This window comes from Rosa chinensis, chromosome 7 (genome assembly GCF_002994745.2).
Source record: "Rosa chinensis cultivar Old Blush chromosome 7, RchiOBHm-V2, whole genome shotgun sequence".
NCBI classification, from domain to species: Eukaryota; Viridiplantae; Streptophyta; class Magnoliopsida; order Rosales; family Rosaceae; genus Rosa; species Rosa chinensis.
The window spans coordinates 6,217,768-6,232,682 of NC_037094.1; the positions used below are offsets into that span (position 1 = coordinate 6,217,768).

Here is a 14,915-nt window from a genome sequence, read left to right on the forward strand (position 1 = left end):
CCCATCCAACGGTGGAGATCTGCTCACCTCGCTCTATAAATAGGTGCATTCTGAGAGCGCAACTGTTCACTTCCAAAGGAAAGAAAAATCTTCCGGGTTCTAGCTATTCTCTCTCAACTCTTCAGCTTTCCTCTTCTCAAACTCAAATCCCTTTTTCATCGATTTCAATCCTTCTCCTCCCGATCTTCTCTTCCATCAGGTTGATTCAATCCCATCATTCCTCTGAACTTTCAGATCTCCAACACACCATCATCATCCTTAATCCCTTTAACAACAATCTCCCTCAAACACTCAACAACTTTAATCTTCGATTTTCACATCCCCTTAACCCATCACCATGGAACCACGAACTCTGCAGCTAATGGAGCTTCAAACCCAGCAACAATTGGAACTACAAGCCCAGCAACCAACCGAGGAGGGAGGAAGCAACCAAGCAGCCGGGAGTAGTGCCAACACGCCTATCAGGCCGACTACTAACCGGTGGACTCCCACACCAGCTCAACTAAGAATCCTTCAGGGGCTCTACTATGACAAGGGTCACAAGTACCCAACTCCAGAGCAGATTCAAGAGATCTGTCTTCATCTGAAACCGTATGGGCAGATCGAGAACAAGAACGTCTTCTTTTGGTTCCAGAACCTCAAGGCTCGTGACAGGCAGAAGTTGAAGGAATTTCAGAAAGTTCGGGTTGGTGGATCTCTCGATCTCAATTTTGGATCCACAAGTTCTACTGATGATGGTAGGTCCATTGATCTCAACTTTGGTTCCACTGGTTCTACTGGTGATGATGGATCAATCGATCTAACTTTTGGGTCATGCGTCGGCTATGGTGTTGACCCATATTCCTCCTCACCCTTCAACACTAATACCCGCACTACCTCTTTTGGCACAACAGGAGGACAATCTCCCATGGAACAACAAGGAGGAGATCACCAGGAGGTCGAGACTCTTCCTCTGTTCCCCGTGCACGGTGAGGACGTCCTTGGTAACCCGAAGACTGCATCCGAGGAAGGTAGCGCTTTTGGTTACTATTCCAGTGGCTCAGGCGGTTACAACAGTGGCTCTCCTGTTTCTCTTGAGCTCAGCCTCAACCCATCCGGAGCGGCTGACTTTGCTTAGAATAGTGTAGCTTCCCTTTTTTTTTTCTTTTTTTTTTTTTTGTAAACTAACTAAATTAATAAGATTGAATGCATGTCGTCTTTTCTTTAAACAACCAACAACGACACCAAGGGTCGAACCTTGGTCACTCCTTACTCTTTCAAAACCTTCGTCAACTATGTTGCACGCCTCATTCATAATAATGTATCACAGACAATCAATCCAAAACCCAACAACCAATTTAGTCACACAGTAGTCTAGCTAGTATCCTCTAAGTCAAACCGAATACAAATAATTCTGACGCTAGAATTAGGAACAAATAAAGCTAAACACTTTCTGAGTGAACTAGGAAACCCACATCCTTAGAGTTACACTTACAACACTTATAAAATCTCAACCATTTCCTCTATTAATTGCTCCACTAAACTTACCACAATTCAAACCCTATGGTTTCACGATTCAGAAACCGAATCAAACTCCACATCGCATAGTAATTCACTTGAACCACTATGGATACCCAACCATGTCACTAAAATCAATACCCAAAATTGCATTTAACCAATTCACCTAAAATCCACAACCACAGAAACACACTCTCGTCTAATATCATTTACAGAGAGTTGATCCTAAATCTCTCCATTAATTACCGACCAAGATCAACTCCATTGCAAAACTTTAAGTGTCCCGCCTACTTAAACTTAAAACACAAAACAACCTCAAATTCACTTCAATCCATCTCCAAACTACGATCCAAAACTTAAGAAAACTAGTTCACAAAATCAATTTCCTTTACTTAAATAAAACTATGTCCAACTTAAGAAGGCAAAATTACAATCGATTAATACTCGTATCCACACTAGGTACGTGCATAGGTCAACATCATGCTTCAACATCCAAAAGAACCTCACTTCCATAAAACAATTCTCACTGACTCATCAGAGTTAAATCTAGAGGTTTCTATTCCTTGAAAATTACAACCTGCGGAAACTAAACTTATTCTAATACGAACTTCCAAAACAACTTTTCGTTTCAACGTACTACCCCTTCAAATATTCATCACCTAAGAAGTATAGTATGCTTGGCTACACAAATAACACTTAAAACACGGTATAAGTCATACACAAGTCCATATTAACCAAGTCAATACTACAGGGAAGGTATTCACGTTCCTAAAATGACTTAGCGGCCTAAACGACTCCCAACACTCACGCATACCCAATGACTTAGCCAATACCGAAGAGCACACGATGGGGATCCGCTGCAGACGGGCCATCACTCGGAAGGTATTGACACATCACTGAATATGCACCTTACGCTCTGATACCAAACTGTCACGCCCCAAATTTTGAATAACCAATTCAAAATCCGAAACATGAATAATAACAATTACAAATAAACGTTCTGAATTTTTTTTCTCAGAAATAAACACACCTCACATCACTCAATAATACATAAACCAAATCCTCAATAGTTTAATATTACAGCACACTCTCTCCAAATATAAATGTAAGCTCCAAAAGAGTATAGCAACCTCACAATAATGCTGTAACTCAAATACCACTACTCTAAGCAGCCTGATCACCTTCTCGATTCTTCGGACCTGTAGGATTACCCGCTACACAATTTGAATAGTGTACCGGGATTGCAACAACACCAAACCCGGTAAGTTTTACAGCTCGTATGAGTAAACAAGAATGAACTGTTCATTAATTAAATTTCAACTCCTTTAACTCAAGTAGCAACCAACAATCTCAACACTCACCACTCGACACACTTTAAATAATAATTATGTATTCATGATCACGAGTAATTCAACTCGCTGCTTTCATGTCATACGTCAAATTTCAAATGTGTATTCATGATCACGAGTAATTCTACTACTCGCTGCTTTCATGTCATACTGTATTCATGATCACGAGTAATTCAACTCGCTGCTTTCATGTCATACGTCAAATTCAAAAGTGTATTCATGATCACGAGTAATTCTACTACTCGCTGCTTTCATGTCATACTGTATTCATGATCACGAGTAATTCAACTCGCTGCTTTCATGTCATACGTCAAATTCAAAAGTGTATTCATGATCACGAGTAATTCTACTACTCGCTGCTTTCATGTCATACTGTATTCATGATCACGAGTAATTCAACTCGCTGCTTTCATGTCATACCACGGCAGACAGACTAGAGCTCTAACTGAATCATTCGTAATGTGTCACCTGGGCCAAGGTTCACGCTTACGAAGACCTTGCCTCTGTCACCACTGGTGACCAAACCGTAGATCAAAACATTTTAAAGGTCATCCTATATGACTCAAATGTTACACCTCGACTCACTTATGCTTTCTCACAATAAAATCAACAATAACATGATATATTGTATTTCTCAGGATGCATCTTGTGTCACGCCCCAAATTTTGAATAACCAATTCAAAATCCGAAACATGAATAATAACAATTACAAATAAACGTTCTGAATTTTTTTCTCAGAAATAAACACACCTCACATCACTCAATAATACATAAACCAAATCCTCAAGAGTTTAATATTACAGCACACTCTCTCCAAATATAAATGTAAGCTCCAAAAGAGTATAGCAACCTCACAATAATGCTGTAACTCAAATACCACTACTCTAAGCAGCCTGATCACCTTCTCGATTCTTCGGACCTGTAGGATTACCCGCTACACAATTTGAATAGTGTACCGGGATTGCAACAACACCAAACCCGGTAAGCTTTACAGCTCGTATGAGTAAACAAGAATGAACTGTTCATTAATTAAATTTCAACTCCTTTAACTCAAGTAGCAACCAACAATCTCAACACTCACCACTCGACACACTTTAAATAATAATTATGTATTCATGATCGCGAGTAATTCAACTCGCTGCTTTCATGTCATACGTCAAATTTCAAATGTGTATTCATGATCACGAGTAATTCTACTACTCGCTGCTTTCATGTCATACTGTATTCATGATCACGAGTAATTCAACTCGCTGCTTTCATGTCATACGTCAAATTCAAAAGTGTATTCATGATCACGAGTAATTCTACTACTCGCTGCTTTCATGTCATACTGTATTCATGATCACGAGTAATTCAACTCGCTGCTTTCATGTCATACGTCAAATTCAAAAGTGTATTCATGATCACGAGTAATTCTACTACTCGCTGCTTTCATGTCATACTGTATTCATGATCACGAGTAATTCAACTCGCTGCTTTCATGTCATACCACGGCAGACAGACTAGAGCTCTAACTGAATCATTCGTAATGTGTCACCTGGGCCAAGGTTCACGCTTACGAAGACCTTGCCTCTGTCACCACTGGTGACCAAACCGTAGATCAAAACATTTTAAAGGTCATCCTATATGACTCAAATGTTACACCTCGACTCACTTATGCTTTCTCACAATAAAATCAACAATAACATGATATATTGTATTTCCATACGCATTTTCACTTTACTCACAATATAAACAAGGTAATTAAAGACATTTGGTTCGTAATATGAACCATGTGAGGTTTACTCACCTTGATATTCCCGCTGCGTCTTCACTTTAACACAAAACACACCGAAACAGCTCACCCTAGGAAGACCGCCAATCACCTAATCAACATGACCTTAACTTAGCCAATAACTCAAAACATACTCAAACGACAATCCAACGGTCGGATTAAAATTAAATGATGATCCAACGGTCGGATCCTCCTGAATCGTCCTTACAATCATCTTCACAAATTTATACGAAAATATGACGGTCGGATTCTCACGAATCGCCCTTCAAACCACTATTTCACAATTATACGAAGATCCAACGGTCGGATCTTCGCCCGTGACCACACAAAGTCACTGGGACAATCATACGATCAACATATCAAAACTACAAGTCCATCGAACGGTCCGATCTTCACAGATCACAAATCGAACGATCGAAATCGATCGAAATCGTAAAATTCATAACTAAATCATACGATATCCAAAAATTATAAATTATATATGCATACGATCATATTGAAACGTAGAACCTAAAAATGTAAAGAAAACACATTTTTGACCCCCGAAGGTGGCCGGAAAAGGGCCGCCGGAATTTGGACAGAGCCGCCGCCGACCACCGCCAATGGTGTCGGGGCCGGGCTGCTCCTCTTCACCTCATCAAGCTTAACAACTTTCATAACTAGCACAAAGTCTGAAAATGAACGGAAGTAGGAGAAATTACCTAAAACAGTCGTGATGGCCGGAAAATTTCCAGAAACCGGCGAAATTTGCAGAAACCGTCCAACCGATTTTTCCACGTAAAAACTTCATCTTTTGGCCTCGATTCCTTCTGGAGAGTTGTTAAGAACATCAATATTAACTCACTCGTTCAATAATCACCCAAAACGAAGTTCTACAACTCGAGATATCACGATCGAAAGCTTCAGTGGCCGGAAAAATTCCAGAATCCGGCGAGCTTGAATTCCGACGTAAAAACTTCAATAACTTGCTTCGATCTCTTCATGAGAGTTGTTCAGAACTTCAATATGAGTTTACCAGCGCAAGAATCACAAGAAATGATGGTCTGTAGCTCGAGATATCTCGATCGAAAGGTTTGGTTTTCGATTGAAAACCGGTCGAGCTCCGACGAACGTGAAATCGCTCTATCCAGGTCCGATCCTTCCTGGTGCTTGTTCAGAAAGTTTATGCGAATCATATGAGCCCAGAATCAAGAGTATTGGTGGCTTGTAGCTCAAGATATTGAGATTGATTCGAAATCGGCTCAAACGGAGCTAGGTCCTCCGCCGTCACTACAGTCCATGTTGCGGCGCAAGGATGCCACCGGCGGCTGCGCGAGGTCTAGGCGAAGCTACTGGAGGGAGAGGTCTGCAGGTAAATGGTTGCTCTGTTTTTCTTGCTGGGTTCGGCTGATAGAGAGGGTGAGAGTGTGAGTGGGAGAGAGGGAGAGTGTGAGTGAGGGAGAGAGAGAGTGTCGGCAATGTCGATCAACACAAACAATTAACCCAGCATAATCATTAAAGTTAAAGTAATCGAATCATGAAAGTAAAGCACACTGTTTGCTTTGATTAAAGAAATGGGGTTATTACAAGTTCACTTTGGTAATTGAGGAGAGTCTGTTGTTGCTGATTATGCTTGGTGTTGTCGCTTTTGATGTAGCCTTGCTTCATTTGTTCAAAACGAACAACATTATCCTAAATGCTTATAGGCTCATCTTGTGGTAGACTTCAAACCACAATTGTTCGATGATGGATCCAATCCATAAACATTCACGAACCACTTCGTGAAGAGCAATAATTTCTGCATGGTTCGAAGATATAGCGACTACAGTCTGTTCTGTAGACCTCCAAGATATCAAGGTATTTTCCCATGGTGAATACTTAACTAGTTTGGGAGCGACCTTTGTGTGGGTCAGAGAGGTACCCAGCATCAGCAAAACCTTCAAAAACACTTATATCGTTTTGGGATGGGGATAGATAAAGCAGGCTAGCGTTGGCGGAGTTTCTGGTGTGTGGTGGGTCCGAATCCATCTTCTCTCTGTAGGGAAAGAACAAGCCCATATCAATCATACATCTCAAGTACTGAAAGATATCTTTTACACCAATTCAAATGGCGTCGCGTTGGCGCAGAGCAATACCTTAGCTAATAAGTTCACTGCAAACGAGATGTCCAGTCTTGTGCATTGAGCTAAGTACAATAATGCGCCTATTGTGCTCAAGTAAGGCACTTCTGCCTTTAGCACATCTTCGCCATCATCCTTCAGACGAAGAGGGTCCTTTTTAGGATCAAGACTACGGACGATCATAGGGGTGCTTGAAGGTTTGACCTTGTCAAAATCCCTAAGCATCTATCGACACTATGCTCAAGTTCCAAACTGAGACATAATCGTGTTCTCCCATAATCATTCATCTCAAAATTGGATTTCAAGTGTTTGTGATCTCTTTACCACAAAATTCCATTAAGGATTTTAATGCGAAGTGCTTCCGAGTTGTAGTCAAGAACTGACTTGAAATCACAGAAGCGGAGGCTATGCCATCTCACTTCTAGGTCAGGAAGCAGGGAGTCACGGACGTTGCCAAATCTATCTTCAAGTGAGACCCACAGCCTTTTGGGGTCTTCTTCATTCATACACTCGTACTGGAGCGAATCATCCATATGACGAGTCATTAGGATGATGGCTTTCGCCTTATTTGCCTCTATGGCTGTTCTATTTGCTTCCAAAGCTTGAGCTTGCTCAACAGTTAGCACTTCCTGGCTAGGCTCGAGAATCGTATCCAAGATTCCATCGGCCTTGAGATGCTGGCGGATATCTCGAACCCACCTATGATATTCAGAGCCAGTTGTTCCCAATGGAGCAAAGTCCAATTTGTTCAGGTTACTCATCCTGAAAAAGAACAAGAAATTAGGGTTAGTTTCGGAGTGGAAAAAGGCTACCACGAAAACAAATAAAATTTCTGAGCGTAGTCACTTCCAAGAAATTAGGAATTTCCGAGCGTAGTCGCTTCCAAGAAATTCTATTCCAAGAGGGGTTGGATTAAATCGAAACAATGATATTTGCGGTCGATCGTTTTATCTCAACAAACTCTTAAGTTTGGAGAACTCTACAAGCTCTAAGCTTGGAGTGAGCACGAACCCCCACAGTTCGGCTTAATTTGGTCTCCCCTATGATAAAGAAAGGGGGGTAGAAGAAGGGAGGTTGCAAGTCTCCGAAAAAGAAGAGAAATTGAATTTAAAAACGGGAACGTTTAGTAAAAAATACATCGAAATAAGTTGCCGGAAAATTTGACCGGAAAAGTGGTGGGAAAATGTCGCCGGAAAAGTCACAGGAAAGTGGCAGGAAAAAGGTTGACCGGTGTTGATTGGTCATTGACGAGAGGTGCTGACGTGGCAGGTGATTGGATGACGTGGCCGCTGACTGGGATTGCACCTTTCTTTTTAGTCTTCTAGTGGCAGGTGTGCCGCGGGGCCCATTATTTTTTTTCTTCTTCCATTTCTTTTTCTACCTTTTCTTCTTCTTTCTTCTCTTTCTTTTCTTTTTCTGGCCCGCTCCTTCTCTTTCTTTCTTTCTTTTTTGGAAAGAACTTGGCTGACCAGGGCTGGTCAGCCCATCCTGACCTAAGCCACTAATAACTTGACACCTGTTCCCCCCCTCCTTCTTCAGTTCTTCCTCCTCTGTTCTCCTTCCTCTTCTCCACTCTCATGGCTGCCCATCGACTCTGCTTCGATCTCATCTCCGCCGTCGCTCTCTCAGTTTGGCGTCTTGGTAGCGCAATGAAGTCCATGGTCGCCTCCGCAGCCCAGAAGCCACCGAAGCCGCTCCTCTGCTTCGATCTCATCTCCGCCATCGCCGAAGAGCCCAAGGTCCCGCTCCTCTTTTATTGTGGAGATGGTGAACTGCAGTTATTGTGGAGATGGTGAACTGCAGGAGTCGAAGAAGGAGAACGGGGGGAAGAACTGAAGAAGGAGAAGAGAAGGGGAAAGAGCCCAAAAAAAAAAGACAGATGTCAAGTTATTAGTGGTGTGGTCAGGATGGGCTGACCAGCCCTGGTCAGCCAAGTTCTTTCCTTCTTTTTTCTTCTTTCTTCTCTTTCGTTTCTTCTTCTGGGCCCGCTCATTCTCTTTTTTTTTTTTCTTCTTTCTTCTCTTTCTTTTCCTCTTCTGGGCCGCTCCTTTTTCTTTTTTTTTTCTCTTTCTTTCTGCCTATGAGCGTCTTCTTCTTCTAGGTTTTTTTTTTTTTTACAGTAGTGTTGTTGCGATGGTGTGGAGGAAGTGCAAGCGAGGCCGATAACTGGGTTCCTGAGATCGAAGACTTCAAGGTGTGCTGCGGAGGTTGCTAGGGTTTGAAGACTACGATATTATGGTTTCAGGGTTAGGGTTTCGTGCTGATAACGTGTTGTAGAGAAACTGAAATTGAGAGGAAATTACTGTATATTCTCATTGATAATAGGAGCCTCTTTATATAGAGGATTACAATGTATAGAATCTCAATCATACAAAGAAAGTAATCGTACATTGAATATGAATCTAGATCCTTCTAATTTAACCATATTACCACTAGGTCAAGGTCAAGTAACCTAGAGTTTGGGCCAAACAGAAATTAGAGTTTAGTTGAACAGTTCTATTAAATTCCTGTCTTTTATCTATTTTATCTGTTAGAAAACCTACATTTAATTTTAAGTATCCTACATAGTCCAGAATTATTCTTCAACTAAGGATCACTGTCCTGTGAGTAACCGCTTAAACAAGAGGTCGTTAGGTGAAATGTGGCATGTTGAAGGCTAGTCCTTAGGGGAGAAGTTTTTGTCCTTATGCATCATATACTAAATTTCTGCAGAATTTCCACCAGTAGCCTAAATATTGGCCTGAAACAGTAGAACTTAACGGTCATATCTAACGGTGTTAGTCTCGTACACCAAAATGATGTTGAAATCCAAAGTTCATACACCATTTTGATAGTTTTCAAAGTTTATACACCAAAGTGTAGAATTCTCCATACTTCGTGCACTATGTGTGATAAAATCTCTATATATAATTGAAGTTATATACCTAAAGCAGCATATATATATATATATCCATCATTGCAAGTTGGAACATTTTTGTTGATGGAATATAAAAAGAATTCACAGTAATGTACTTGCTTAGCTCTATTTTTGAAATCACATCATTTCAAACATCAATTTGGTCTCTTTTTGTCTCTTTCAAATTTTGGGTACGGTAATTCTTCAAATGTAGAAATAGACAATACAATCATTACAATGTAGGAGAAAACATACATATGAATTTTATTCACTCAAATGCATATTTTTCTTTCCAGTGTGAACAGCGTCAAGCCCAAATGCAGACATTTCCAAAGAACAAAAGAAATCATAAAAATTCAAAACCGAAGAAAAAGAAAACCTCACCAAGTAAGAAACTTCAACCCTATACATGATCTTCTATGTTACAGAATGTGCACGTGTACTGTAGCAGAACAGAAGTGAAGATCCCCTCTTTTTCATTTCCCTCTGTTTTTCCTTCAAAGTCTGAAACCCAGGCTAGCCCACCTCCTTGTCCCCTCTTTCTTTGTAGTCTTCTTCGAGTTTGGATCAATGAGATTTTCCAATGATTTTGCTTTTTTGTCTCGCTTCCTGCCTGCTTCTTTCAGGAGCTCGGATAGTCTTCTCTTCTCATCTTCAAAATCAGGATTTGCAATTCCAAGCTTTTCTTCTCGCAATTTAAGCACATACTCCAAAATTTCAATTGCATCTTCAACTCTGGAAGAGATCAATAATAATTCGTTAGAAATTTGAATATTCCATGTAATAATCATATGCTCAATGTAACAGTCAACTTGGGCTATAAAAGCAAAACATGCAGAAAAATACATTGCAGATTCATGCAAATAATGTGAAGCTACAATACAGGCAGGCACCAACTGAGTTGTTAATATGGTAACTTCACGGTCTGGACTATTAAAATGTCCTGGTTAGACATGTAGGGCACTTTGCATCCATTTAGATCAATTTCTGGGGACATTCCAGGTGCAAGGCACAACCCTGACCATGCTGTTATGCACACCAATTAAAATTCTTGTATAGTGAAAGTTGACTACTCCCAAAGCAGTAGTACAGTACCAGTTTTAAAAGAGTAATTTTTGCAGGGAGAGTTCAAACACATGAAAAAATAGCAAGCAGTTAAAGCCAAAATACAAGTAAAATGCCGAGTATATTACCTCCCCATAGCATCATAGGTTGCTGCAAGATTGCTATACACTCCAAGAGTATCTTGATGACAAGGACCACACTCTTGTTCTAATATTCTCCTCGCTTCTTCAAACAACTCACCGGCCTCATCTATCTTGAACAATTGAACACAAGCCAATCCCATCTGGTTCAACACAACCCCAAAGAAGGGAGACTTCTTCTCTCCACTAGCTCTAAGTTTTGCTATAGCACTTCCAAAAGAGCTCCTTGCTTCTTCATATCTCCCAAGCATGCAATACATCACTCCCATCCGTGCTTCTATTCCAGCAATTGTGCTTTGCTGTCCAGGTTTATCCTCTAACAAACACATTGCCTTTTGTAATAACTTAAGTGCCTCCTCTGGCTCATCCATAGACTCATAAATAGCTGAAATTTCAGTCAATCCACCAGAAATCTCTTCTGCTGTTGTTCCAGGCACAGGTTTCACATATATCCTCAAGGCATTCTCACAATACGATTTGGACTCTCGGACCTTTCCAGTCTTATGATATAGGTCAGCAAGGCGTACGAAGATGGAGGCAACTGAAGGGTGGTTATCTCCCCTTGATGACTTTAGAACAGTGAGTGCCTTCTGATAGGAGAAGACAGCCTCATCAAAGCGACAAAGAGACATGTAAATGTTTCCTATGCTGACGTCAATAGCAGCAACCTCATTTTCTTGTCCATTTGCAATCATTGCCATGCTAGCAAGGACAAGGTGTTCAAGTGCTGCTTCATAATCTCCCTTTGCCTCACATATAAGAGCCATCAGTCTGCGATCAGCTGCCTCCTCAAGAGATGCTGGTTCACTATGAGCACGGTGGATTTCAAGAGTCTTCTTGCACAATTCTTCAGCTCTTTCAAACTGCATTGCTTGGACATGAGCCTCAGCTAAATATCTGCATATTCGAGACCAATTTACTTGAATCACATTCTTAGTCTTTCTAGCATTATGAAAACTAGTTCAGTTTCACTTATAAGAATTTTACCCTCTATAATATATATGATCCAAAAATGAAAGGGACTGAAACAAGTCTTAGAAAGCAGAACACTTGCACAACTGTAATAGATAGGTAAAGTTGACATCATTGCACTTCCTGAAGGGTGGCTGCTTTCATAAAAGCCCATCAAAGGTAGACCCAGAATGATCAATACTGTGTCAATCAATGTCTATATACTCTATCCAGCCACTAATGTATCCCAGTCTCCAGATGTTTGATTAAGCCTTTCAGGGCAAAGAAAGACAGGAAAGTTTGCGTCATCTTATCATGTCCCGCCAAACCCAACTCAAATTTTCACCAAACACTCCACATTGCACATTAAATGTAAACATTGACACTAACTGCCAATTAGGCAGCTTGGAAAATGAGTTTTAGCAAACGTTGACAGAAATGCCAATTAGGCAGCTCAATTCAGGTTTCAACCAATCAGTTCAAGCTCAAAGGCATACATTTCAACCAAACTATTTAGAAAGAGTAAATATTTATTGATTTTTTATGTCTTCCTGACTCTCGACTTTTCTTCAATTAAAGGGCCTAAATTTTTCATTCTCCAAAACTGAAACTACTATAATGAGGTCTCCAAGTCTCTTCGGCTAAGCACTCCCTATACTACACCCACAATTGCATGAAATTTCTAGCCAAATCACCTTTCCATCTAGTGCCAATTGTCCAAATTTGAAACACAATGCAAGGCCTTTACCATTAGTTTTACTTTCATCGATTGAAAACACAAATAAAATATGAAAATAATAAAGAATTGAAAACCGGACCTGCAAGTCTCACCGACTCTGGGATCAGTGTCACCCAAGGCCTCGATCTGGATCTTCAAGCCCTCCTCGTAGCATTCGATGGACCGGTCCACTTGGCCCAGCATCGAGTACGTGTCCCCCAGCTGCATATGCCCAGAGAACGCCGCCAGCGCGTGATCTGCACCTCTTCCGACTTCGGGGACCCGAATCGCCCGGTCCAGAACCGGAACCGCCTCCTCGAACCGGCCCAAGCTACAGTAAATAGCCGCCAGCACGTGCAGGCTCATCACCAGGTCCAGGCTGGGCTCGCTGTCGACGGCGCACCGCTCGAACGACTTGGCCGCCCGGACGGCGTAGTCAAGCGCCTTGTTCGGGCCTTCGCCGGAGGCGATTGTGTCCCTGGCCAGCTTCAGCAGGAACGGGCCGAGATCCGGGTTGTCGAGCGAGGCGTCGGCGAGAATCGGGTTCGGACTCTCCGGCTGAGGCGATTTGGACTTGAAGCGGTTCGGCGAGGGCCGGGATCGGGAGGCGGAAGGCGAGGGAGGCTTCTTGGCGAGCGGCGACGGCGTTTTGGAAATTGCGGCGGGGTCGGATCTTTGCGGTTGGGCCTGGGCCTCCGGGACGGAGATTTGGAGCCGCGCCGAGCCCGGCGGGGTTTTGACGGAGACTAATCCCGGCATCTTAGAGATTGTGAAACCGAAACGATTTGATCAAACCAAAACAGATAGAGAGAGAAAGAGAGAGGGAGTATAAGTATTAGTGTGTTAATTACGAAATTAAGAGGAGGTTAGTGGTTTAATTAGAGGTAGAGGGAGAGAGAGACAGAAAAAGGGTGTTTTGATTTTGCAGAGGCAGATGAGATGTCTCTTCTTCTCTACTGTGCTGGCAAAGTGTGACGGAGGAAGGTCGTTAGTTACAGTTACTGAGGGGGGAGAGGACAAAATGGTCAATGGGGCTCAGCGACTGGGGGTAAAATGGTCAGTTGGGGTTTTGACTTTGACGGTTTGACAAACCGCTGGCAGCTGCTATTGGATGCGAGCCGCTTCAATGATTGTAACCGTTGAGCCGACACGTGGCGCTAAGTTACCGGGTCTAGGATAATGCCTACTAATACGTCGTCGTTTGTCGTAAAATTCTGACTACCGTCTGGTTATTTGGTCTACGGTATACCTACATTGTGTGTGAAGATTTTTACTGCGGTCTTTTTGGATTAGACACTACTGTTACGTTTTGATGCTTGTCTAGGTTGGATTCTTTGGGTCATTGGTCTACACACATTTTTAGTTGTGATTATCGCTGTGAAATTTTCGTTGAATTGGTTACGAATCACACATATATTGTAACACATGAAAAAGTTCGATCATTTCTCTTTTCTCCCAACTCAATAATTTGTCTGATTGAAGTATACTATTTACAAAAGTATATCAGCGGTTTCAAATAGTATTTTATAGTCATTTTGACGGAGGTCAACACAATTATTGTGATAGAAGAGAAGTTAAAAAAACATAATACTAAGACAAGCTAACTAGTAACACGGAGACTAATTTTAACTATTTATAAATCAATCTCAACCATAACGTACACAATTTTAACTCTTTTTTTTTTTTTCATGTAAACTAGGTTTTACAGCTTATGATACAGCAAAGTTTTTGGTGCAAGTTTTGTCTTGTTGACTGTAGAGTGATGTGTGATCTAATGTATCATAAGCAGCCCAATTACTCAATACCATCTTTGTTCTTTGACATATGAACTACTGGGTTACCTACACTTGGAGTTAATGTAATTCTTAGAAAGGATTTGAATGCATTAGGAACTACGAAGGTTTTTCGTTCTGGTATCACAAAGTTTGCTTAATATCATGGAGTTGAACACTTTACTATTTTAGTACTTGAATGAAGCAATAAGAAAAGGTTAATTAGATTAAAAGTCAAGCGAAATACATGGTGTGATATGATGAGCATATGTAATTCTTTCTTTCAATACATTTTTACCTTCAAATGCAATCACTCACAAACTTCACTTCTTATAATTAGACAAGTTATTATTTAGTTCCACCTACCTTTTCTATCTGTCCTTGAAATTAGATAAGTTACAAATTCCTTGGAGAAGTTACAGCATTAATTGAAACCAGCCAGCTTCGATTCTCTGATCATCTTGCCTTTTTGCTAGTTTTTCTTATAAATTTCACTAATTAATTTGAGGTTTGAATAAGAGCTTCCAGAGATTTTAGTACATAAAGCCCTAGCAGATGAGAAACTGATATAGTCTTTAATAGTGAAATTATGACTTTACTGCCATGAAATCTCATTAATTGTTTCTTAGAACTAATATTGCAACTGCAATTAAA

General features: G+C 41.0%; 1 protein-coding gene and 1 long non-coding RNA gene across 2 annotated transcripts; both read right to left on the bottom strand.

The window, feature by feature from the left end:
- Window positions 1-4,496: 4,496 nt before the first annotated feature.
- LOC112180923 lies at window positions 4,497-6,088 on the bottom strand. Its single transcript, XR_002928557.2, has 2 exons — window positions 5,322-6,088; window positions 4,497-4,711 (listed from the first exon to the last, which is right to left on the bottom strand). It is a non-coding gene; the product is annotated as an uncharacterized LOC112180923 (long non-coding RNA).
- A 3,767-nt stretch (window positions 6,089-9,855) lies between these two features.
- On the bottom strand, window positions 9,856-13,455 carry LOC112176264 (protein KINESIN LIGHT CHAIN-RELATED 1). Its single transcript, XM_024314098.2, has 3 exons — window positions 12,590-13,455; window positions 10,809-11,717; window positions 9,856-10,350 (listed from the first exon to the last, which is right to left on the bottom strand). Exons 1-3 carry the CDS (start codon window positions 13,246-13,248, stop codon window positions 10,113-10,115), a joined length of 1,806 nt encoding a protein of 601 aa, XP_024169866.1. The 5' UTR covers window positions 13,249-13,455; the 3' UTR covers window positions 9,856-10,112.
- Window positions 13,456-14,915: the final 1,460 nt, after the last annotated feature.

Excerpts from the sequence above, each read along its gene's own strand:
- LOC112176264 (XM_024314098.2), bottom strand. The coding sequence starts at position 13,248 with ATGCCGGGATTAGTCTCCGTCAAAACCCCGCCGGGCTCGGCGCGGCTC. Across the intron at positions 11,718-12,589 it reads AGAGTCGGTGAGACTTGCAG|ATATTTAGCTGAGGCTCATG; the intron begins GTCCGGTTTTCA and ends TCGAATATGCAG. Across the intron at positions 10,351-10,808 it reads ACCTATGATGCTATGGGGAG|AGTTGAAGATGCAATTGAAA; the intron begins GTAATATACTCG and ends GATCTCTTCCAG.